At 46.7% G+C, this 23,879-nt stretch overlaps 1 protein-coding gene and 1 long non-coding RNA gene across 2 annotated transcripts in view; one reads left to right on the forward strand and one right to left on the reverse strand.

Annotated features, from left to right (window-relative positions):
* LOC137518114 (pituitary tumor-transforming gene 1 protein-interacting protein-like) overlaps nt 1-23,879 on the forward strand; it is an 89,894-nt gene that overhangs the window by 27,631 nt on the left and 38,384 nt on the right. Inside the window, exons 4-5 of the mRNA XM_068235470.1 lie at nt 20,467-20,581; nt 21,892-21,957. Coding sequence (XP_068091571.1) covers nt 20,467-20,581; nt 21,892-21,957 — 181 coding nt within the window. The remainder of the gene's footprint in view (nt 1-20,466; nt 20,582-21,891; nt 21,958-23,879) is intronic.
* LOC137518115 (uncharacterized) overlaps nt 1-23,879 on the reverse strand; it is a 215,036-nt gene that overhangs the window by 2,603 nt on the left and 188,554 nt on the right. The window lies entirely within an intron of this gene.

Raw genomic sequence — 23,879 nt, forward strand, 5'->3', positions numbered from 1 at the left:
ATATGAAGACTGACATTTATTTCCATTGAATCAAGTTGCCTAGCAGTCCTGCTGAGTTATTTGGCTGCAGCAGTGTCTGAATCACACCTGAAACAAGCAGGTGGCACGTGCAGTCAGAATTGGGCAGCACTCTCGCCTACCAGAGCTGGGCCCCTGGTTCACATCCCAGTCAGGGCACTATCTGCATGGTGTTGGCATGTCCTCCTTGTGTCTGCGTGGGTTTCCTCCGTGCATCCCGGTTTCCTCCCACATCTCCAAAAACATACAGATAAGTTAAGTCTTCCTCCTAAATTGGCCTTAGACTATAATACATACACTACACAGTACATACAGTACATAGACATATGGCTATGGTAGGGATTAGATTTTGAGCCCCTCTGAGCAGAGCCAGGACAAGGTCCTCCAGCACCCAAGGCCGAGACACTAAAGTGCGCCCCTCCATCCCTCCCACCCCAGCCGTCACACACTGATTGCTATTCGAGTAAGAGACACCCCAGGGCCCACACAACACCTTAATCTCTAGTTATCTGGCTAGCTGTCACTGCTTTGTATCCCCTTTTCTTATTTCTCTCTGCTTCATACACAACAGAGGAATGATAGCTGAGTGAGCTGTGCGCCCCTGCTACACTGCGCCCCGAGGCTGGAGCCTCTCTTGCCTCTGCCCGGCCCTTCTGAGGGACAGTTACAGACAAGATTATATTCTCTGTACAGCGCTGCAGAAGATGTCGACACTTAAAGAGAACCAGAGACGAAGCACCCTCATGTATTTTACCATATATATCAGTGGGAACATTAGAGAAAACACCTACCTTGCTTTCTGTTTCATTCTGCACTGCACAGCTTGCTTCTAATCAGCCCTGATAAAATCCCCGACTGAGCATTCAGTCTGGCTTTGTTCAGGAATATTTATAGCTCAGTCTGTGTTCTCTCATGTCTTTTCAAGTCCAAGCCTGGCCCCTGCTGGCTCTGCTCAGGAATCATTATAGCTGAGTCATTATAGCAAAGCCAGACTGAATGCTCAGTCGGGGATTTTATCAGGTCTGATTAGAAGCAAGCTGTGCAGTGCAGAATGAAACCGAGAGCAGGGTAGGTGTTTTCTCTAATGTTCCCACTGGTCTATTAAATACATGAGGGTGCTTCGTCTCTGGTTCACTTTAAGAAATCCTAAATAATAATCATCATCATCTGATCTGCATGCATGTTCAGGGACTATGGGTAAAAATATTAGAGATTGTGGATCAGCAGGACAGCCAGGCAATCTACATTGTTTACAAGGAAATAACCATGTCACTCTTTAACCCTCTTACGACCGCTTCACGCTGATTCACATGAACGTAGTGGCTCCCCCAGGACCGCCTAACAGTGGTTGGCGTCAACTCTTGGGGGCGTGTTTTGCAGGAGATCGCGCTCGCCAAATACACACGTATCTCCGCTTGAATGACAGAGCTCCACTCCGTCATCAGTCTACCAGCAGTGATCGGTGCTAGGAGACTTTTATATGGCGAAACCACAGTCTGTTTACTTAGTACAGCACTGCGACCTAAGGCAGCGCTGTACTGGGGACAGTGTCTCAGCTGTGTCCTGTGGAGTCAGCCGATCGCTGTCATTGGGTAGCGGGGGGAGGGAGGGCGGGGATAGGATAAAATAAAGTAGTAACATTTATTGAAAAAAATATAAAAAATTCAAAAAAGCAAACAAACCTCCATGCAGCAATCAGAGCCCACCAACAGAAAGCTCTGTTGGAGGGCAGAAAAGGAAGGAGGAAATCACTTGCGTGCTGAGTTGTACGGCCCTGCAGCAATCCATTAACCTCTTTGCCGGTTATCCCGAGCTCAGCTCGGGGTAACCTGCCGCGGAGGATTCCTCAGGCCCTGCTGGGCCGATTTGCATAATTTTTTTTATATACATGCAGCTAGCACTTTGCTAGCTGCATGTCACTTACGATCGCCGCCGCTCCGCGCCGTTTCGCCGCTACCCGCTGCATCAGAGGGTGCCCCCTCCCCCGAGACCCGTGCGCTGCCTGGCCAATCAGTGCCAGGCAGCGCTGAGGGGTGGATCGGGACTCCCTCTGACGTCAAGACGTCGATGACTGGGGAAGCCCTCATGGAAATCCCGTTCAGAACGGGATTTCCGGATGGGCATATATCGGCGCATACGACAGTTTTGCGCATACGGGGGGACGCCGCAGGGAGGGGGGGAAGCATGTAGCTAGCGCTAGGCTAGCTACATGCTATAAAAAAAAAAAAATGCAACACCCTCCCTGCCGTGCGCAGCACATTTTTAGAACGGCAGAGAGGTTAAACGGAACCTAAACTGAGAGGGATGTGGATTTTTCCTTGTAAACAATACCAGTTGCTTGGCAGTCCTGCTGATCTGTTTAGCTGCAGTAGTGGCTGAATCACACACCTGAAACAAGCATGCAGCTAATCCAGTCTGACTTCAGTCAGAGCACCTGATCTGCATGCTTGTTCAGGGGCTGTGGCTGAAACTAAGTATTAGAGACACAGGATCAGCAGGAGAGTCAGGCAACTGGTATTATTTTAAAAGGAAAAATCCAAATCCTTCTCAGTTTAGGTTCTAAAGCTGCAGTGACCTAAATTGTAGAACATAGCCTGGTCACTAGGGGGGGTGTAAGGTCCTGAAGAGGTTAATTACTAATTAGGACTATGGGATTCCAGAAGAGTCCTATTTAGGATTAGAACTATAGATAGAGTTGTTTATCTTCACAATTTATTCTCACTTTGAGGTTTGCTTTAATGCAGGTCTGAGGCAGTTCAGGGAAGGAAGATGAGCTGTAGTTACCTAATTCTCTAGAAATAATCATGAGGTTTAGTCATTCTGACACGTGCTGCACTGATTCATGCAAAGTGCAATTTTTACTGACTTTTGCTTTAATTTGCCCGCCCCGTTTTTTGTAATTATTGCTACAATTTGCTCCAGTGGAGGAAATCCATCAGGATTTCTGCCTCCTTTGGGGGCTGTAGGTTTATCCTGGCTGAGCAAAGGACAACTGTTTATGCAGATTTCTGATATTAATACGCAAATGCCTCTCATGTTTATGCAAATGGCTCCCTGTGAATATCAATCCTGTCTAATGCATATGCATGGGGTTTCCTTGGTAGATGATGTGAGGAGACTGCAGGCGAGGGCTTTCTCTACTACAGGACATGTATTTGGGTCAGCTGACAACCTTATTATATGTATTTATATGGATCTGACATCTGCAGCACTTTACAGAGTACATAGTCATGTCACTGACTGTCCTCAGAGGAGCTCACACTCTAATCCCCACCATAGTCCTAGTATAATATCCTACCATGTTATTATGTATTTATATAGCACTGACATCTTTTGCAGCACTTTACAGAGCACATAGTCATGTCAATGACTGTCCTCAGGGGAGCTACTAGCTGCAAGTTAGTAGCTCCACCTGCCTACAGTGGTCGGTTGCCCTTCTGCAACCCTCCTTTGTGAGTATTATTCACTTACCATCTCCTTCTCCTCCAAGTACTGTGGCATACTGCACCATTTGGGATCCTGGTGTCTCTTTGTTTTTCCTTGCAGGGTATTTTCTACCACCCCCAACAATTGTACTCTGTGCTTTTATGCACTGGTCAGGTGCACCGACCTTTCACTTGTTAGATAATCATTCTGTTAAAGGACAACTGTAGTGAGAAGGATATGGAGGCTACCATATTTATTTCCTTTGAAGCAATGAACTTCGCCTGACTGCCCCCCGCATCACACAGTCCCATGCACGCCTCCAGGACTTCTCAAGAGCTGCTCCAACACTTTGGAACTCTCTACCTCCACCTATTAGGGCAGCCCCCTCCTTTAACATCTTCAAGAAGGCCCTCAAAACTCACCTTTTCACTCTGGCCTACCACCCCTCACAATTGCTCTAAACCCACAACGGAACTCTGGTCCCCTACCTTTCGTGTCTATACCTCTCCCTCAAGATTATAAGCCTTTGGACAGGGTCCTCCTCCTCTTGTGTCCTACCTGATCATGCACCTCCATTACTGTACACCCATGCTATGCATTTGAGTGAACCTAACTTGCCTAATCTCCATGCTTCACCCAGTGACTGACTAAGCATTACCTTGTACTCATACTGTGCTGCGTGATCTGGTCTTCTTGTATTCAGATATTGTCACATTGCAGTATGTCACCCCTAAATATTGTCTGTATCCCTATTTATTGTCCAGCGCTGCGTAATATGTTGGCGCTTTATAAATACAATAAATAATAATAATACCAGTTGCCTCTAATACTTATAGGCATAGACCCTGAACAAGCATGCAGCATAACAGGTGCCTCTGACATTATTGTCACATCTGACAAGATTAGCAGCATGCTTGTTTCTGGTGTTATTCAGACAAGTCTGCAGCCAAATAGTTCAGCAGGGCTGCCAGGCAACTGTTATTGTTTAAAGGGAAATAAATACGGCAGCCTCCATATCCCTCTCACGTTAGTTGTCCTTTAACCACTTGCCGACCGCACGCTTATACCGTGCGTCGGCAAAGTGGCAGCTGCAGGACCAGCGACGCAGTTCTGCGTCGCCGGCTGCAGGCTAATTAATCAGTAAACAGCCGCTCGCGCGAGCGGCTGCTTCCTGTCAAATCACGGCGGGGGGCTCCGTGAATAGCCTGCGGGCCGCCGATGGCGGCTCGCAGGCTAAATGTAAACACAAGCGGAAATAATCCGCTTTGTTTACATTTGTACGGCGCTGCTGCGCAGCAGCGCCGTAAGGCAGATCGGCGATCCCCGGCCAATCAGTGGCCGGGGATCGCCGCCATGTGAAAGGGGACGTCCCGTCACTGGCTGCACAGGACGGATAGCGTCCTGTGCAGCCTCGATCACCGGGGGGGGAGCAGGTAGGAGAGGGAGGGGGGAATTTCGCCGCGGAGGGGGGCTTTGAGGTGCCCCCCCCGCCAGCCACACGCAGGCAGAAGAGATCAGACCCCCCCTGCACATCATCCCCATAGGGGGGAAAAAAGGGGGGCAATCTGATCTCTCTGCCTGCACCCTGATCTGTGCTGGGGGCTGTAGAGCCCACCCAGCACAGATCACTAAAAACCACGCTGGTCCTTAAGGGGGGGTAAAGGGTGGGTCATCAAGTGGTAAGGCAATACCAGTTGCCTGGCTGTCCTGCTGATCTTCTGCCTTTAATACTTTTAGCCATTGACCCTGAACAAGCATGCAGCTCAGATGTTTCTGACATTATTGCCAGATCTGAATATTTGCTGCATGCTTGTTGCTGGTGTTATTCAGACACTACTGCAGCCAAATAGATGGGCAGGGCTGCCAGGCAAATGGTATTGGTTAAGGGCTCTTACACAGTGGGACGTTGCGTTGCAGGGGACGTTAAGGTCGCATAACGTTCCCCTCACGCAACACATGGTTGTGCTAAAGGTGGACGCTACATAGAGCAGCGTTTTCGTTCGATAGAACCGGCAATGATTCATATGACAAACACTGGTCCACATGACAGCCCAGGGGCCCCAGGTCTCTCTCACTCACTGGGGCCCCCAAACCACCATGCGACACCTAGAGAAAAGTGCGGGCAAGCCCTGGACCTCTCACCTCCAGGGAACTCACCCTACCACCTCTAAACTGAATGCCAACTGCAACAAACACAATTGCTAACTTCCAGTCAGAGCAATATCCTGCCTCTATCTGGCCAGCAGACGCTAGTCAGCCAATCAGGTGCACTGTCATACACCCTTTGCCTGCTGTACCATACCTAGCAGGAATTACATAGATTAGCATTCAGGTGGGAGGCTTCGGTTGGACGCAATCGTGAATTGCGTCGTTTAACAGGGACGCCCCGTGTAGGCACATCTCCCACACGGTCCCCTCCCTAACCACTCACCTGTCAACCGCATCCTAGAAGCTGCAAAAAATAAATTTAAAATCGCAAACACTGGTCCACATGACAGCCCAGGGGCCCCAGGTCTCTCTCACTCACTGGGGCCCCCAAACCACCATGCGACACCTATATTATATTGTTTTTATAGATATTGCTTTTATATTATATTGTTTATATAGATATTGCTCTGACTGGAAGTTAGCAATTGTGTTTGTTGCAGAATGATTCATATGAATCATTGCTAGCAGGCAGAGAATGATTCATATGAATCATTGCTAGCAGGAAGAGAACCGGCAGTGCAGTGAATATTAATTAGCCATGTGGCTAGGCAAAATAGCGACTCTCCCCTACTCCTCTCCTGCACACAAAAAAACAATAAAACAACATCACTGAGCATGTGCAAACAGTCTAACGCGGCTAAAACCGCATATAACGCACAGCATGCTCACTTTCATAGAACGTCCAGCGTTACAATGTAACGCAACGTGAGCACTGTGGACAGCCCATTGATTTTTCATTACTGTGAGTTGGGCTGCGTTACAGGCTGCACTAACGTGCGCCTGTAACGTCCCCCGTGAAAGCAGCCTAAAAGGAAATCAATAAAGCAGGCTCCATGTTCTTTCCACTACATGTCTGTACCGATGTATCCATTCTAAATTCTGTAATCCTGATTTTGGCCACAAGATGGCACTAAGTGGCCACATTTAGCGTTAGAGCAAGGTTTATTACAGCCGGAGCAGTGCTTTTCAGCGCTGCTAGATTTGGGTGCTGCCGGTGTAATGTCTGATTGCGCTGCCTGGAAGCTCCCTTCCACACTGAGTAGCACGCATGCTCAGTGTGAAGTTAATGATGCTGCTGGAGATAAAATACGAAATATCTCTGCTCTCACACCTCTTACATTCTCCAAATTTTCAGGGTAGGGAGGGAACCTCCCAAACGACCTCTATGCCAAATTGCAGCCCCCGAGACCCGCTGGTTCAGGAGATAGATTAGAGAAATCTATCTCGGGAACCAGCAGGTCTCGGGGGCTGCAATTTGGCATAGAGGTCGTTCGGGGGGTCCCTTCTCTACCCTGAAAATTTGGGGTATGTAAGAGGTGTGGGAGCGGAGATATTTAGTATTTTACCTCCAGCAGCATCATTCTATAGGAAATGTGGCCGCACAGTCTCCTACTGCGCATGCGGGGCAGCGCAAATCCACAGGCAGCGTAATCAGACACAACACCGGCGCCTCCATAGACTACAATAGGAATCACTCTTATTGCAGCGCTCAGTGAGTAACGTCAGCTCCGTCAGAAGACAGAGCCGAGGTTGCTTAAAAAAACACAATAATTCGGCCTCCAGCAATCGCTGGAAGCCGAATTATTTCATTCCCCCACTATCCATGTCGGCCTGGAGGGGGAATAGCAATTAAAACGGCCCGGACTTGTGCAGAAGCAGGATCAGCCATATACTGGCTTTATCCTGCGCCCAAGTCTACCGGCGCCAATTTCAAATGTACTCATTACAGCAGCTCCAGACACCAGACCATAAAATACACACAACACAAGGTGTATATATAGAATGCACACAACGCAAAGGCGTATATAACATGCACACAACGCAAGGCGTATATAACATGCACACAACGCAAGGCGTATATAACATGCACACAACGCAAGGCGTATATAACATGCACACAACGCAAGGCGTATATAACATGCACACAACGCAAGGCGTATATAACATGCACACAACGCAAGGCGTATATAACATGCACACAACGCAAGGCGTATATAACATGCACACAACGCAAGGCGTATATAACATGCACACAACGCAAGGCATATATAAAATGCACACAACGCAAGGCGTATATAACATGCACACAACGCAAGGCGTATATAACATGCACACAACGCAAGGCGTATATAACATGCACACAACGCAAGGCATATATAACATGCACACAACGCAAGGCGTATATAACATGCACACAACGCAAGGCGTATATAACATGCACACAACGCAAGGCATATATAAAATGCACACAACGCAAGGCGTATATAACATGCACACAACGCAAGGCGTATATAACATGCACACAACGCAAGGCGTATATAACATGCACACAACGCAAGGCGTATATAACATGCACACAACGCAAGGCGTATATAACATGCACACAACGCAAGGCGTATATAACATGCACACAACGCAAGGCGTATATAACATGCACACAACGCAAGGCGTATATAACATGCACACAACGCAAGGCGTATATAACATGAACACAACGCAAGGCGTATATAACATGAACACAACGCAAGGCGTATATAACATGCACACAACGCAAGGTATATATAAAATACTGCGCACGCAAGGGAAATGATGGATTGCACCAATTGGCTGCATTCAAAACAAGTCCGTCGTTCAATTGACTTTGTACACACGTGGCTATAATATCAGCCCCACAGTTGTGTGAGTTGATCTGCTGGGGGTATCGGGCAAACTGCCTGTTATCAGTCGCTTGTCTAGTCGATTGCCACGTGTACACATGCCCGACAGCGCAATATCAGACGCCATTTAGGCGGTTTGTTTGAGGGTGTGTACGGACCTTAAAGGAGTTCTATAGGGGGGAAAAAGTTGACCTTATCTGGTGCTTCTAATGGTCCCCCGCAGACATCCTGCAGCCACTCACCGATGCTCCGAACCCGCCTCCAATTCACTTCTGGAATTTGCGTAAGTCGAAAAAGCACTGCGCCTGCACGGCCGCGCTCTCGCTGACTTCACCAGGAGTGTATTGCGCAGGCCCAGTACGGTCTGCACCTGCACAGTACGCTCCTGGTGACGTCAGCGGGAGAGAGGATACGGCCATGCAGGGGCATTGGTTTTCTGACTTTAAAGTCAGAAATTCCAAAAGTGAACTGAAGGCAGGGACCGGAGCATCGGTGAGTGGCTGCAGGATGTCTGCGGGGGACCATTAGAAGCCCTGGCCTGGGTAAGTTCAACTCTCAACTTCCCCCCCCCCCCCTCTACAGTAGCCCTTAACCTCCCTGGCGGTAAGCCCAAGCTGAGCTCTGGCTATGCCACGCAGGAGGATTTCTCCGGCCCTGGTGGGGCGATTCGCCCCATTCAAAGTGCTGTGCGCGCAGCCAGCACTTTGCTAGCCGCGCGCACAGCTTGATCGGCCGCACGCAGCGGCGAAAGAAGCCCCCCCCCCCCCGCCAGAACCCTGCGCTGCCCGGACCAATAAGTTCCGGGCAGCGCTATGGGCTGGATCGGGTGCGCCTGACGTCAGGATGTCGGCTGACGTCCATGACGTCATCCCGATCGTCGCCATGGTGACAGGAGAAGCCAACAGGGGAACGCGTTATATACGTGCTCCCCTGTTTGCTATTAGTGCCGGCGGCGATCGCACTAGAGGGACACAAGCGCCCTCTAGTGGTGTTTCATGTAGCTACCACTCTGGTAGCTTTACATGAAACAAAAAAAAAAATTAAAAAAAAAAAAAGGATTTTGCCAATTTGGCAAAAAGAATTAACCGCCAGGGAGGTTAAAGTGGACCTGAACTCTTGCACACGACAGAAGGAGAAGATAGAGAAATGCACCCTGCATGTATTTAGAGAGTTCAGCCTGTCTAATTCACCCTCATCTGTGACTAATCACAACTGTAATTTGAACTCTCAGCTGTGTCCGCTCTTACCACGACAGAGCAGCTAATTAGTAAACACAGGATGTTAACCCCATGTCTGCTTACGTGAAAGTAGACACACTGCAGATTTATTGCAGGATTTGTATCTGCTGTAACAAAGAAATGTTTTCTTTAAAGGTTATTATGCATCTTTTAGAGCAGAGAGGAAGTTCTGAGTTCAGGTCCACTTTAAGAAAAGTTACTACAGTTGCATGTAAACAATGAAACGATATTGGCTGCTTTCGGATTACCTATAAAACAACAATGCAACAATGAGAACACAATGCAGACGCATAATAATTTCCATTCCACGTCGCTAATAGTTCTGCCTCCCTGAACAAATGCATGTAATTAATATATTATGTTAATTCGCCATGCTTATAAATATAAAACGATTGTTGCAGAATAATATCGACCTGGCCCCCCGCGGGCCCCACTGGCACTTGGTTGGCAATTGTGCCCGCTATAATCTATGCAAACTAGCCCGTTAAATACCTCTGCCGCATTGAGCTATTAGCATAACTGTCTGCTAATAATGCAAATTCGCGGCAAGGCTGTGACGGATTGGCCCCCTACTCCGCCAACAAGCACCGTTACACCACCAAAACAAATAAGCCCATTTACATCAAATACAAACTGTTCTGCTTTTAAGGAAAAAAACTAAATTACAGTACAGTCATCCAGGAAAGATGATTTTTGTTGTTCCGCTTGCAGTTTGCTTATTTGGACACTAGATGTCGAGGCGCTACAGGGATGGCAGACTGAAGCCCTTTATGGCAACAATAGATGCACTGCTGGGGGGTTTCTTAAATTGCTTGCAGCTGCACAGACGTCTGATATTTAACATTTCAAATCATTAAGATTCCTCGAGTATAAATGTTATCGACTGCTTGTGTGTGGCAATTATGCCTGAATCATGCGCTTGGTATCGGCGGCTGCAAGACGCGAGCTTCGCAGCCGGGCTTAAAGGGAAAAGTACAATGGGGTCTGGTCGATAATACTCGCAGGGTGATTCCAGGAAAAATGAACATTGCTCAATCCCTCCTTCGGGGCCTAAAACTCACTGAGTTTAAACAGGACCTGAACTCAGAACTTCCTCTCTGCTCTAAAAGATAAGCAACAGCATAATAAGCTTTAAAGAGACACTGAAGCGAAAAAAATTATGGTACAATGATTTGTATGTGTAGTACAGCTAAGAAATAAAACATTAGGAGCAGAGACATAAGTCTAATATTGTTTCCAGTACAAGAAGAGTTAAGAAACTCCAGTTGTTATGTATGCAAAAGAGCCACTGAGCTCCATGACTTTCAAAGTCGCAGAGAGCTCTGTCTTCTGAAGCTTATTATCTCAAGTGTCTGTCAATGTGTTTTCTTTCTCTTTGCAGAGAAGGGTTCAAAAGTTCACTAGCCTGCTCTGTAAAATCATATAGAATGCTGAGTAATGTATAAACTGCAAATAGTAGAAAATGATGCAATGTTATAAAAAAAAAAAAAACTATATAACTGAAAATAAAATATGAGAATATTTTTTTGCTCTATGTTCTAGTAATTATCCGTACTACACAACCAATTCATTATATCATAATTTTTTTTTTTTTTTTTGCTTCAGTGTCTCTTTAAAGAAAAGCATTTCTTTGTTACAGCTGATACAAATCATGCAATAAATCTGCAGTTTGTCTACTTCCTGCTTTCATGGAAACAGATATAGGGTTAAAATCCTGTGTTTACAAATTAGCTGCTCTGCCGAGGCAGCCAGCTGACACTGTGAGAGGTGCCAAGCCCTGATTTGACTCCGTGCTGTGTATTGCGCCTGTTGTTTATTGCCTGATGAGGCGGGATTTTGCCTGCGAAACGCGTTGCAACTTGTGCTAGGAGTATGTGAATAAATTCCTTTCGACTTCAATCGACAGTACTTTTGTCTGTTTTTGGGTTGGCTGGTCCTCCACCGCATCCCAAACGTTTTAAACATTTTAGTAATTTTTATCCTACTGGTGCCTCTGCACAGCTTTACACATCAAGAATCCACCCTTGGTGGAGGGGTGTTATACCCGTTTTTTTTCCTTCTATCCGCAGAGAGCGACGTTTTAATCCTAAATGGGGACAGGCTTATTCTCCCCACCTGCCTCCTTCAGTGGTTGCCTTGGAGGTAACCCTGGTTTGTAAGTATAATACTTACGCTCTACATTTATTTCACCACTTTCCAGTGCATACTACACCATATTGGGCTCTCGGTGCTTTGTTTTTTACACATCAGACTATAGCCTTTGGAAAATGAAAGATCACAGATCACAGACCACAGAAGGTGGCTGGAAAGTGTAATGGTTAAGGGCTCTGCCTCTGACACAGGAGACCAGGGTTCGAATCTCGGCTCTGCCTGTTCAGTAAGCCAGCACCTATTCAGTAGGAGACCTTAGGCAAGTCTTCCTAACACTGCTACTGCCTATAGGGCGTGTCCTAGTGGCTGCTGCTCTGGCGCTTTGAGTCCGCCAGGAGAAAAGCGCGATATAAATGTTATTTGTCTTGTCTTGTCAATCTTACCACCCTTTATGTAGTATGAGAGCCATACCTACACAGTCTATTCTATGGAGCTGAACTCCCCATCAGAAAAAAAATCCTTGCAAGATGCTGCACACATAGATGCTGTACAGACACAAAAGATCAGTATCTGCAAAAGATCTGTTCCTGCAAATTGCATTCATAGTCTATGAGATCTTGTTTAACCTTCCTGGCGGTAAGCCCAAGCTGAGCTCGGGCTATGCCGCGCAGGAAGATATCTCAGCCCCTGGTGGGGCGATTTTCGCAATTTAAAGTGCTGTGCGCGCAGCTAGCACTTTGCTAGCCGCGCGCACAGCTTGATCGCCCGCACGTAGCGGCAGAAGAGGCCCCCCCCCCCGCCAGAGCCCTGCGCTGCCCGGACCAATGAGTTCCGGGCAGCGCTATGGGCTGGATCGGAGGCGTCTGAAGTCAGGACGTCGGCTGACGTCCATGACGTCATTCCGATCGACGCTTTCCCCTGTTTGCTATTGATGCCGGCGACGATCGCACTAGAGGAACACATGCGCCCTCTAGTGGTGTTTCATGTAGCTACTACTCTGGTAGCTTTACATTAAACAAAAAAAAAAATAAAACAAAAAAAGGATATTGCCTATTTGGCAAAAAAAATTAACCGCCAGGGAGGTTAACTGACATTCATCTGCAAATCCGACAATCATCTGCAGATCTGAAAATCCATCCTGGTGGATCTGATCTGCAGATTGCCTGTTAAACAAGGTGTGTATGATGATCTGCAGATATCATAGACTATGAATGCATTTTGCAGAAACAGATCTTTTGCAGGAACAGATCTTTTGCAGATACTGATCTGTTGCATGTGTGCAGCATCTGTGTGTGCAGCATCTTGCAAAGATTTCTGTCTGATGGGGAGTTCAGCTCCATAGAAAAGACTGTGTAGAATATGGCTCTCATACTACATGGAAGGGGGTAAAATTGGTCTGTGATCTTTCATTTTCCAAAGACTATGGTCTGATGTGTGTATGCACCTTAAAGAGAATCTGTATTGTTAAAATCGCTCAAAAGTAAACATACCAGTGCGTTAGGGGACATCTCCTATTACCCTCTGTCACAATTTCGCCACTCCCCGCCGCATTAAAAGTGGTTAAAAACAGTTTTAAAAAGTTTGTTTGTAAACAAACAAAATGGCCACCAAAACAGGAAGTAGGTTGATGTACAGTATGTCCACACATAGAAAAATACATCCATACACAAGCAGGCTGTATAGAGCATTCCTTTTGAATCTCAAGAGATCATTTGTGTGTTTCTTTCCCCCATGCACTGAAGTTTCAGGCTGCTCTTTTCTTCCTGCAAACATCTTTGCCCTTGTTTGTAATTCCTCAGTATGTGAAAGCCCATCCAGCTCAGAGGACGAGAAAGAGAAGAGAGAAGCTGCTCTAATGTAAATAATACACAGGCAGTGTGCAGAGAGGGGCCTGGAAGGGTGAGTTCATAGCAGAACCACAACACTGAAGAACTTGGCAGCCTTCCAGACACAGGCTGACAAGTCTGACAGGGGAAAGATACATTGATTTATTACAGAGACAGTGATAGTATAAAGTGCTGCAGTTAGCCAGAACACATTAGAATAGCTTTTGGAACTTGTAGGATGATAAAAAACAGGATGCAATTTTTGTTACGGAGTCTCTTTAACTCGGGATTACTGCTAAGGAGGTTAAAGCAAATCTGAAGTGAAAAAAAACCTTATGATATAATGAATTGTATGTGTTGTACAGATAATTAATAGAACATGAGTAGCAAGAAAAGAATCTCGTATTTTTTTTTCAGTTACGGTATATACTTTATTTATTTTTTTATAACCTTCTGTCATGTTTGCAGTGTAGAAACCATACTGTGTTATTTAAGTTACAGAACAAATCCGTAATCATAACCCTTTGAACTGTCCTGCAGCAAAGCCTTATCTCAAGCTTTCTCTCACTGTTTATTGGCTGTTTGTGCTTCAGAAAACAGGACTGTATTCCACCCAGTGGGTTGAATAGCTCAGAGAAGTGCTTTTCCATAGATAACTGAAGTTTCCTAACTCTTCCTGTACTGGAAACAATATGAGACTCTTTTCTTTGCTACTAATGTTCTATTTCTTATCTGTGCTACACATACACACAACTCACTGTCTCATAAGTTTATTTCTGCTTCAGGTTTTCTGTAACTCCCGGCTTTCGCTGCAAAGTATCTTGACAAAAGTGGAATGTGCTCTCTGCATTCTTCGCTGGTTGCTGTTGAACTCGGAGGAAATTATAAGATGTGAAGCACACATTTCATTATTAAGTGACAAATTAGGGAGCGGCGGGATGTGGAGTTCTTGCTAATGGTGTGACCCGGGCTAGCGCAAGGAACTCTCTGCCATTATACGGGACTGCAGACTTCTGCTTATTGATCAGTCTATAAATCATTACAGAGGCTAATTCCACCCCAGGCTCAGCAGCCAGGTAATGAGAGGAGTCCAGCGGTGCAGGAGAGGAGTCAGACTATGTGCGCGGGGGGAACCGTGTGCCGGGCGCTCTGATTATAGCAGCAGGGCCTTGTAATGACGGCATTAGCTACCACCCCCTACTGGGCATCGTTTGATGTGCAGAGAGCACAGCGCAAACTTTCCTTTGTTCTGCTTTTCCTTAAATTCAGAACGTCCTCTCTGCTCTAAAAGTTAAGCAACAGCATAATAACCTTTTACAGAAAACATTTCTTTGTTAAAGCTGATACAAACCCTGCAATAAATCTGCAGTGTGTCTACTTCCTGCTTTCATGGAAGTAGACATATTGTTAACATCCTGTGTTTACCAATTAGCTGCTCTGCTGAGGCAGTCAGCTGACTCAGGTAAGAGATCAAATTTCAACTTGTGATTAGTCTCAGATGAGAGGGAATTAGACAGGCTAAACTCTCTAAATACATACAGGGTTCATTTCTGTATGTTTTATTCGGCTACTAGCGGCACCGGGCGCCCAAATGACCGACTGGGTGCCTGATAGCTGGAAAGTAGCACAGGTGTCTTCTAGACGGCTGCGACCCATGGCGCCCAATTGACTTGATCCACTAGTTCGGCCCTGGTAGGACTAGTACACTACGTACTCATGTTTATCTTATCATGTCACATGTCAGTTCAGGTAAGCTTTCACCACTTGAGGACTGTATGCTTAGTACCCCCCTAGTGACCAGGCTATTTTTGCAATTTAGGCCACTGCAGCATTAAGGCCTCGCTGCAGGGTCGTGCAACTTAGCACACAAGTGATTTCCCCCCCCCCCCCTTTTCTGTCCACCAACAGAGCTTTCTGTTAGTGGGCTCTGATCCTTGCCGGCATGTTTGGGTTTTGTTTTAAATTCATATTCCCTTTTTATTTATTTTCTTCCCCCCCCCCCCCCCCCATCCTCTGACAGCCGATAGCTCTCCTGGCTCCCAGTACAGAGCTGCTGTAGATCGCAGCGCTGTACAGTGTAAATAGACGGGGGTTTCGCCGTCTAACAGTCTCCGAGCGGCCATCGCCGCTGGGAGACTGATGAAGCCGGGATGGGTGTGCATCGAACGAGTGCCCAAACTGCAGCCCCAAACCCACCTATCAATCACAAAGTCCCAACATGGCAATTTCATCTAAATACTAATGTATAGGTAGCTATAGGTACTGCCAAATATTGGCTTGTCCCCCAGTATACATAACCAGACTTACTACCTGCATTAGGAAGCCCCCCAGTATGGGTAGCCAGAGGGCCTCCCAGTATAGGTAGCCTACCCGGTGCTAGGTGAGAAAAAGGGCCCCCCAGCAGAGGTATCCAGAAGTAGCCCTACAGTATATGTAGCAAGAGAAGAACCCAGTATAAACAGCCAGATGTGCCCCCCAGTATGGGTAGCAAGAGAGGTCTGCGGCGGACCCCTTTATCTTCTGATCCCTACACCACTAGCTGGGGAGATGGTACGTGTGCCCACAGAGATGGCTCTGACTGCCGCCCCTGGCATGCGTGCCATAGGTTCGCCACCACTGCACTAGATGGTCACCATGGCCAGATTTGTACTTTTTACCGCCCAAGGCCTCTATTGCCGCCGCCTCCTAACAAACGGCAAACCCCCCCACCACATACACACACTCTTATTGGTCCCAGTAATCGTATTTAAAGTTGCTTATTAATGATGCAATTTTACCGAACGATCAACCTTCCGATTGATTGGATTGGGCAGTGTTGTTGGTGTCAATTGACTACAAATGACCAATTTGTAAATCGTTTTAGCAATCTGTTTGTGGATCGATTACATCTGAAATGATTGGAATGATGTTTTTTTATTCCATTTATGGGCCAAATCAACGCTTTCCGCTCTGATAGGTAGGAGCTGGGTGGAGGGCGGAGTTGGACTCGAAGAGCGGCCGACGGTGATGATGAATGACAGCTCAGGTCACAGACAATAAGCTGCCCACGTTTGCTGCCCTTTCATCCTGAATCCCAGACACTTGCCCGACTGCTGTAGATCACATGATTGGCAGCTTGACTCCATGAGTGTGCCAGCCCGCTACACGCCCCTTGCTTCCTGGTGACTTAGGCCATGGCCTTTGTAGCCTTGCCTGAAATCAGGCCATGCGGGTCACTACAAGAGAGGCACTGTATAGACAGTCCCATAGCCAGCACACTGTCTTGTTTGCAATGTAAAGAGCGCTGCAGCCTGCCTCATAGATATTGTCGCAGTGTAGCAGAGATGATATCCTACGTCAGGCCTCTCCTGTTCAGATAAAATGTTATTGTGGATCTGTTCCTTCCCTGCCACCCAGGGAAGCCAATCCCCTCCAGATCACAGCTCTGTTCTGTGACACATTGCTGCTGCATGCTGGGTGGGGATTAGTGCTTCTGCGGGGGAGCGTGGTGAAAGCTCCCGCCTCCTGCAGTAATGCAGCAATTATTGGTGAGCAGCCAGCTCCTGGGATTCTGCAGCTTTTATAAAAACCACAGTGTTCAGCTGAGATTTCACAAGACTTTTATCATCAGGTAGTGCACTCATACTGGACTAAAAGCGGGCCTGAACTCAGAACTTCCTCTCTGCTCTAAAGGATAAGCAACAACATAACCTCTCAAGAAAAACATACAGCTGCTAGAAATTCTGCAATAAATCTGCAGTGTGTCTACTTCCTGTTTTCATGGAAGCAGACATAGGGTTAACATGCAGTGTTTACAATTCAGCTGCTCTGCCATGGCAGAGAAGATTCCTGAGCTGACACAGCTAAGAGATCAAATTGCAGTTGTGATTAGACACAGATGAGGGGGAATTAGACAGGCTAAACTCTCTAAATACATACAGGGTGCATTTCTTTATGTTTTCCATGTGTCCTGTGCAAGAGTCCAGGTCTACTTTAACCACTTCCCCACTGAGTGGTTTTTCCCGTTATAGACCAGAGCAATTTTCACATTTCAGAGCTCCTCCCTTACATTCACTAATAACTTTATCACTACTTATCACACCAAAATGATCTGTGTTCTTTTTTTTTTTCTGCCACCAGTTAGGCTTTCTTTGGGTGGTACATTTTGCTAAAAATTATTTTATTCTATATGTATTTTAATGGGAATAATAAGAAATGTAAAAAAAATCATTTCTCAGTTTTCGGCCATTATAGTTTTAACCAGCCGGGCGGTATGGACGAGCTCAGCTCGTCCATCACCGCCGGAGGCTGCCGCTCAGGCCCTGCTGGGCCGATTTTCATCAAATAAAGAGCAGCACACGCAGCCGGCACTTTGCCAGCCGCGTGTGCTGCCTGATCGCCGCCGCTCTGCGGCGATCCGCCGCGAGCAGCGGCGAAAGAGGGTCCCCCCAGCCGCCTGAGCCCAGCGTAGCCGGAACAAAAAGTTCCGGCCAGCGCTAAGGGCTGGATCGGAGGCGGCTGACGTCAGGACGTCGGCTGACGTCCATGACGTCACTCCGCTCGTCGCTATGGCGACGATGTAAGCAAAACAAGGAAGGCCGCTCATTGCGGCCTTCCTTGTTTATTTTGGGCGCCGGAGGCGATCGGAAGAATGCCTCCGGAGCGCCCTCTAGTGGGCTTTCATGCAGCCAACTTTCAGTTGGCTGCATGAAATCGTTTTTTTTTTTATTTAAAAAAAACCCTCCCGCAGCCGCCCTGGCGATCTTAATAGAACGCCAGGGTGGTTAATATAAAATGTGCTACTGTAGATAAAGCCCATTTGTCACGGTTATTACAATGTTTAAATTATGTCCCTAGTACAATGTATGGTAACAATATTTTACTTGGAAATAAAGGTGTATTTTTTCAGCTTTGTGTTGTGTTCGTCACTAATTACAATACAGTACCCTACAGTAATATACCCTCAGGTCATACATATTAAAAAAAGTTGAGTCCCTAAGGTTACTATTTATGTATATGTATATATATATATATATATATGTGTGTGTGTGTGTATATATATATGTGTATATGTATGTGTGTATATATGTTTTATTTTGTTTTATTTTGGTAACTGTGCGAGAGTGGGGAAGGTAAGGGGTTAATTTTAATGGGAGAAGCATGCAATGTAATGTATTAGGGTGTAATTTACTATTTGACCACTAGATGTCCCCCCAGTGTATGCCTAATATGTAATGTTTACTCCATACATGCGTTACAGGAAGTAATGTGTGTATGTTATTACTTTCACTTTAGTCAATAACCACAGGCACTTAGATCGGTGTGTGTTCCCATTTAGTGATCTGTCTACTAACGGGCGGGATGAGAACACTTGCGGGAGCGCGCACAGGAGCATCGGGGTCGCGCTCCTCTTCTTGTGCGTGAGTGAATGCTTCTTACTGTGCCGCTGCGGCCATGCTTCAAGAGAAGTGCAGCCCCCAAGGGTGTAACTGGGACTGCAGGAGGGCCCACAGGTGTGAGGGGGGGCCCAACTGATAACCTTACCTTTCTCTGGTACTCCAGATCAGGTGATTTGTGGCTACACATATTGTGGGTGTGAAGATCATGATGGCCAAAGTTGTTTTATGACCCTTGTAAGATGGTCCCCCAGGCCGTGAGGGTCACCAAGAAGAGGCAAAGGAAGGGTTTTGAACATTAAAGGGGTCCTGAGCAGGGGATAAAAAACAAAATTTACACTTACCTGGGGCTTCCTCCAGCCCACCGTAGTTTGTGAGGTCCCATGACATCCTCCTGGCTCCTTCCTTAGTCCCGATCCTGGCTCCGGTTACAGCCGCTTCCGTGTATAGTACCATTACGCCGGCCGTCTACGTGTCGGCGTAATGGCGCTATACATGGAAGCGGGAAGAGGACCTGACGACTTCAGGTGGAAGTTGTTGTGTAACTGGAGCCAGGATCGGGACCAGGGAAGGAGCCAGGAGGATGCCAGGGGACCTTGCGGCCTACGTTGGGCTGGAGGAAGCCCCAGGTAAGTGTAAATTTTGTTTTTATCACCTGTTCACGGACCCTTTAAGGGGTTCAACCAAAGTTTTTCGGGGGGGCCCCATAATTTTTAGTTATATCCCTGGTGCCGGCCCAGATCAGATTACCCACAAGCTCTTGTCAGTAATCTAGGGAAGGTCCGCGCTTGATAATGGGACCAGAGGACGATGACGGATGCCTCTTAGGTAATTATTATTATTTTATTATTGCCGAAATCTTTCGTAGTGCTGTACAGAGTATATAATATTGTCACTAACTGTCCCTCTGAGGAGCTCACAATCTAATCCCTACCATAGTCATATATCTATGTATGTATCGTGTAGTGTATTTATCGTAGTCTAGGGCCAATTTTATGCTGGATACACACCATGCGTTTTCGCGTTCGATGCGGCCGTCGATTCGCGTCGATTCGATTATTTCCAACATGTCCGATTCAAGCTTCGATGGATTGTTAGGTCGATTTGCCATACTTTACATGGCATTCGACCTAAAAATCATCGAAATTCGTTCGGAAATGTTCGGAAATAATCGAATCGACGCGAATCGACGGCCGCATCGAACGCGAAAACGCATGATGTGTATCCAGCATTAGGGGGAAGTCAATTAACTTATCTGTATGTTTTTGGGATGTGGGAGGAAACTGGAGTGCCTGGAGGAAACCCACACAGACACGGGGAGAACATACAAACTCCTTGCAGATAGTACCCTGGTTGGGATTACGTATTGTGCCATACATGATGGCAGTTATGTTAAGCAGTGGCCAGTCTGAATCAGTCAAAAAATATATAAATGTGCAAATTTTGCTTCAATAGCCACCAAAATTTGCATCAACGGAATCATTAAAAATTCCATTTCCTGTCCTAGAATCTGAATATTTGTCATATTTTAGCTCTTGTTGTGAGAATGATCTATGTGCTATTCTGTCAGCTGTACATTATTCCATAGCGTTTAACAATGGTTTGTTGTTCTGTTCCTGTCTTGCAGTAAACTTTGAGGCGCTGATAATCGCCATGTCTGTGGTGGCGGGAGCCATCTTGTTGGGGATCACCATCTGCTGCTGTTATTGCTGCTATTGCAGGAAGAGCTCCAGTGCTGGGCGGTAAGTGGCCTCTTAGTTTACCGATATTGGTGATATCGCCCTCTGTGGTATCTGCTCACCTGCACAGTAGAGCGCACCCGATCGGGCTCGACTATTTATTTCTTCCTGAGCCGATCGGAAATCTGATACTTGCCTGAGCTGGGAGCGCAGATTGTAAATATTGCTGCACGGGGTGTTCGGGGGCTGCCAGTGCTGGATCCTGGAGGGTTAAGAGCCCGGGGGAAGCCTCTGCTTCCCCCTCGCCAAGATAAGAAAAAAAAGCACATATATAAGTAGATACATACTTGCTCTACTTACATAAGTGCATTGCACTGTCCATATTTTGATTTTAGTGATTTTTCTACAGTAAAAAAAAGAGACAATCTTTCTTAGCGTTTCCCATTTTTACTGTGGCTATTTTGAAGCCAATCCTGATGTCATTTCCTCCCTTACTCTCCTCTGCCTGATTCTGTATGCATTGCCCGCCCTCCACTATAGAAAGTGCATTGTCTCAGCATGAGAAAAATTGGCCAATCAGAGAGGAACAGTGGTGTGGGAGGGGAAAACAGGAGGGAAAGAGGCTTCAGCCAATCAGGCTGCATTAGTTAAGTCTGAGGGGAAATAGAGAGGCAAAAAAGGACAACCCAGCATGCCCTGCAACTTCCTTTTTGTGTACCAAATTTTGTGTGTACCAAATAAGATTAAAGTAAACTGGGGAATGATCATTGATCAACAAGAAAAGTAACAGTCATTTTAACTTTAGGATTGCCTGGTTAGCATCCTTATTACTTGTCTACCAGATAAAAATAATTGATTTTTTTATTTGATGCCCGATGGTTACACTTTAAGTAGGTCCTATAGTGGGTGCCATGATGTGGGCTTCAATCTCCGTATTTCTGTAACTGACAGAGCAAGCTGCTTCTCTGTGTGTTGTCAACAGGCCCTCTTAGGGCCCTTTTCCACTAGAGCGATTGTGATTGCTGAATCGCAAAATCGCAAATCGCTAGTGATTTTTAAATCGCTAGGGTTGTTACTTTATCATAGAAAGCATGAGAAGTATTTTCCACTACAGTGATTCGATTTGGAAATCGCTAATCGCAAATCGCAATCGCTTGCTGGAGCGATTTTTACAATGATAATGCAATGCAAATGAAAATCGCAAATCGCAATCGCATAACAGAATTAATGAAAAATCGCAATCGCAATCACTGGCGTTTGTGATTTGTGATTGCGGTTGCTAGTGGAAAAGGGCCCTGAATGAATAAAAACAACAGACCAATGCTGCTCCCCAGAATGTGACAGCTCCTATTTTATGTTGTTCTTTCTATCAGGCTGGAAGCAGAAGAGGAGACTCTAATCCTGGAGCGAGAGAAGAGGAAACAGGAGTCCCTCCAGAGGTACATTGTTTACTGTCACTCTGTGCAGCTGCCGGTGTCTATGAATTATTAAGTGCGCCGTGTTATTTAGACTAGATAAATAAACCCGCTCGTCGCTCCCCGCATTTGATGAGCCGGCGTCTCGCTGCGAGACGGTGACAGCGCTATGGGACGGGGTGACGTCAGCGCTGGTGGGTGGCTTATCTGATGAACAAGAGGACGTTTTCTGCTTGGCGATTGATCTTGCAGAGATGATGGATGCAGCAGACTTTGGACTGAGACCAGCGACTGGTACACGGTGACATCAACACTTCACACTTCATTATCCCGCCGTCATAGCTGGTGTGTAGCGTGACAGGGACACGTGGGCGGTGCGCCAGGGGGTCAGAGAATTGTTAAAGGAGAACCCTGGCCTGCTCTGATGTCCGGTGTTGTGTCTGATTGCGCTGCCTGTGGATTTGCGCTGCCCCGCATGCGCAGTAGGAGACTGTGCGGCCACATTTCCTAAAGAATGATGCTGCTGGAGGTAAAATACTAAATATCTCCGCTCCCACACCTCTTACACTCCCCAAATTTTCAGGGTAGGGAGGGGAGCCCCCGAACTACCTCTATACCAAATTGCAGCCCCCGAGACCCGCTGGTTCCCGAGATAGATTTCTCTAATCTATCTCCTGAACCAACGGGTCTCGGGGGCTGCAATTTGGCATAAAGGTCGTTCGGGAGGTTCCCTCCCTACCCTGAAAATTTGGGGAGTGTAAGAGGTGTGGGAGCGGAGATATTTCGTATTTTATCTCCAGCAGCATCATTAACTTCACACTGAGCATGCGTGCTACTCAGTGTGGAAGGGAGATTCCGGGCAGCGCAATCAGACATTACACCGGCGCCACCATGAGGGCCTGTATCATGTGACATCGACGCATGTGGCGAGAGATTTTCCAGCATTCAGGATTGAACCATTCGACCGATTTTGGCCTTCTGGGTGTGACTCCAGATAGTGTCCTGGCCCAGATTCAACCCTTCAAAGCTTAAAGTGGACCTGAACTCTTGCACAGGACGGAAGAAAGACCGAGAGAAATGCACCCTGAATGTATTTAGAGTTTAGCCTGTCTGTTTCTAATCGCCACTGTAATTTGATCACTCAGCTGTGTCAGCTCAAGAATCTCCTCTGCCTCAGCAGAGCAGCTAATTTGTAAACACAGGATATTAACAATGTCTGCTTCCATGAAAGCAGGAAGTAGCGACACTGCAGATTTATTGCAGGATATGCTGTTGCGTATCTTTTAGAGCAGAAAGGAAGTTCTTAGTTCAGGTCCGCTTTAAGGTACCCACACATCTAGCGATTTTGGCAGCCGATCGACCAATAAACAGATCTCCTTCTCTGATTGGAGAGAGTCTTGTTGGCCGTCATAAACCGCAGAGCGATTCCCGATCTACTTCAGTATGAAATCTTTTGGGAGTTGGCCTTGTGACATCACATCGCCGCCACCAGCCGCGTCCGCCCAAATGTAGATGTACCCTTCAGGACCCCTGCATTAATACTTTACCTGTGTGGTGTCCGCCACCGTGTCCGCACCCCTCCTCTGCACCTCATGTGGTTGCCGGCGTACTGCACGAGGGGCGCGTGTGTGACGACGTGGGGCGCAAATCCGGAAGAGCAGTTTGCACACTGGACAGGTAAAGTAGTTAAAGAGTAACTTCAGCCTAAACAAACATACTGTCATTAAGTTACATTAGTTATGTTAATTAAAATAGATGGGTAATATAATCTCTTAACCACACTGTTTTAAAAGAACAGGCAAATGTTTCATTTCATGAGGGCAGCCATCTTTTTGGTTGAAAGGAGGTGACGAAGCATGAGACACAGTTCCAACTGTCCTATGTGCTGATTACCCCTCCCAGTTGCTAGGCAACGTGAATAACATAGGAAATCCCATCATGCTTTG

Source organism: Hyperolius riggenbachi, chromosome 5 (genome assembly GCF_040937935.1).
Source record: "Hyperolius riggenbachi isolate aHypRig1 chromosome 5, aHypRig1.pri, whole genome shotgun sequence".
Lineage (NCBI taxonomy): Eukaryota > Metazoa > Chordata > Amphibia > Anura > Hyperoliidae > Hyperolius > Hyperolius riggenbachi.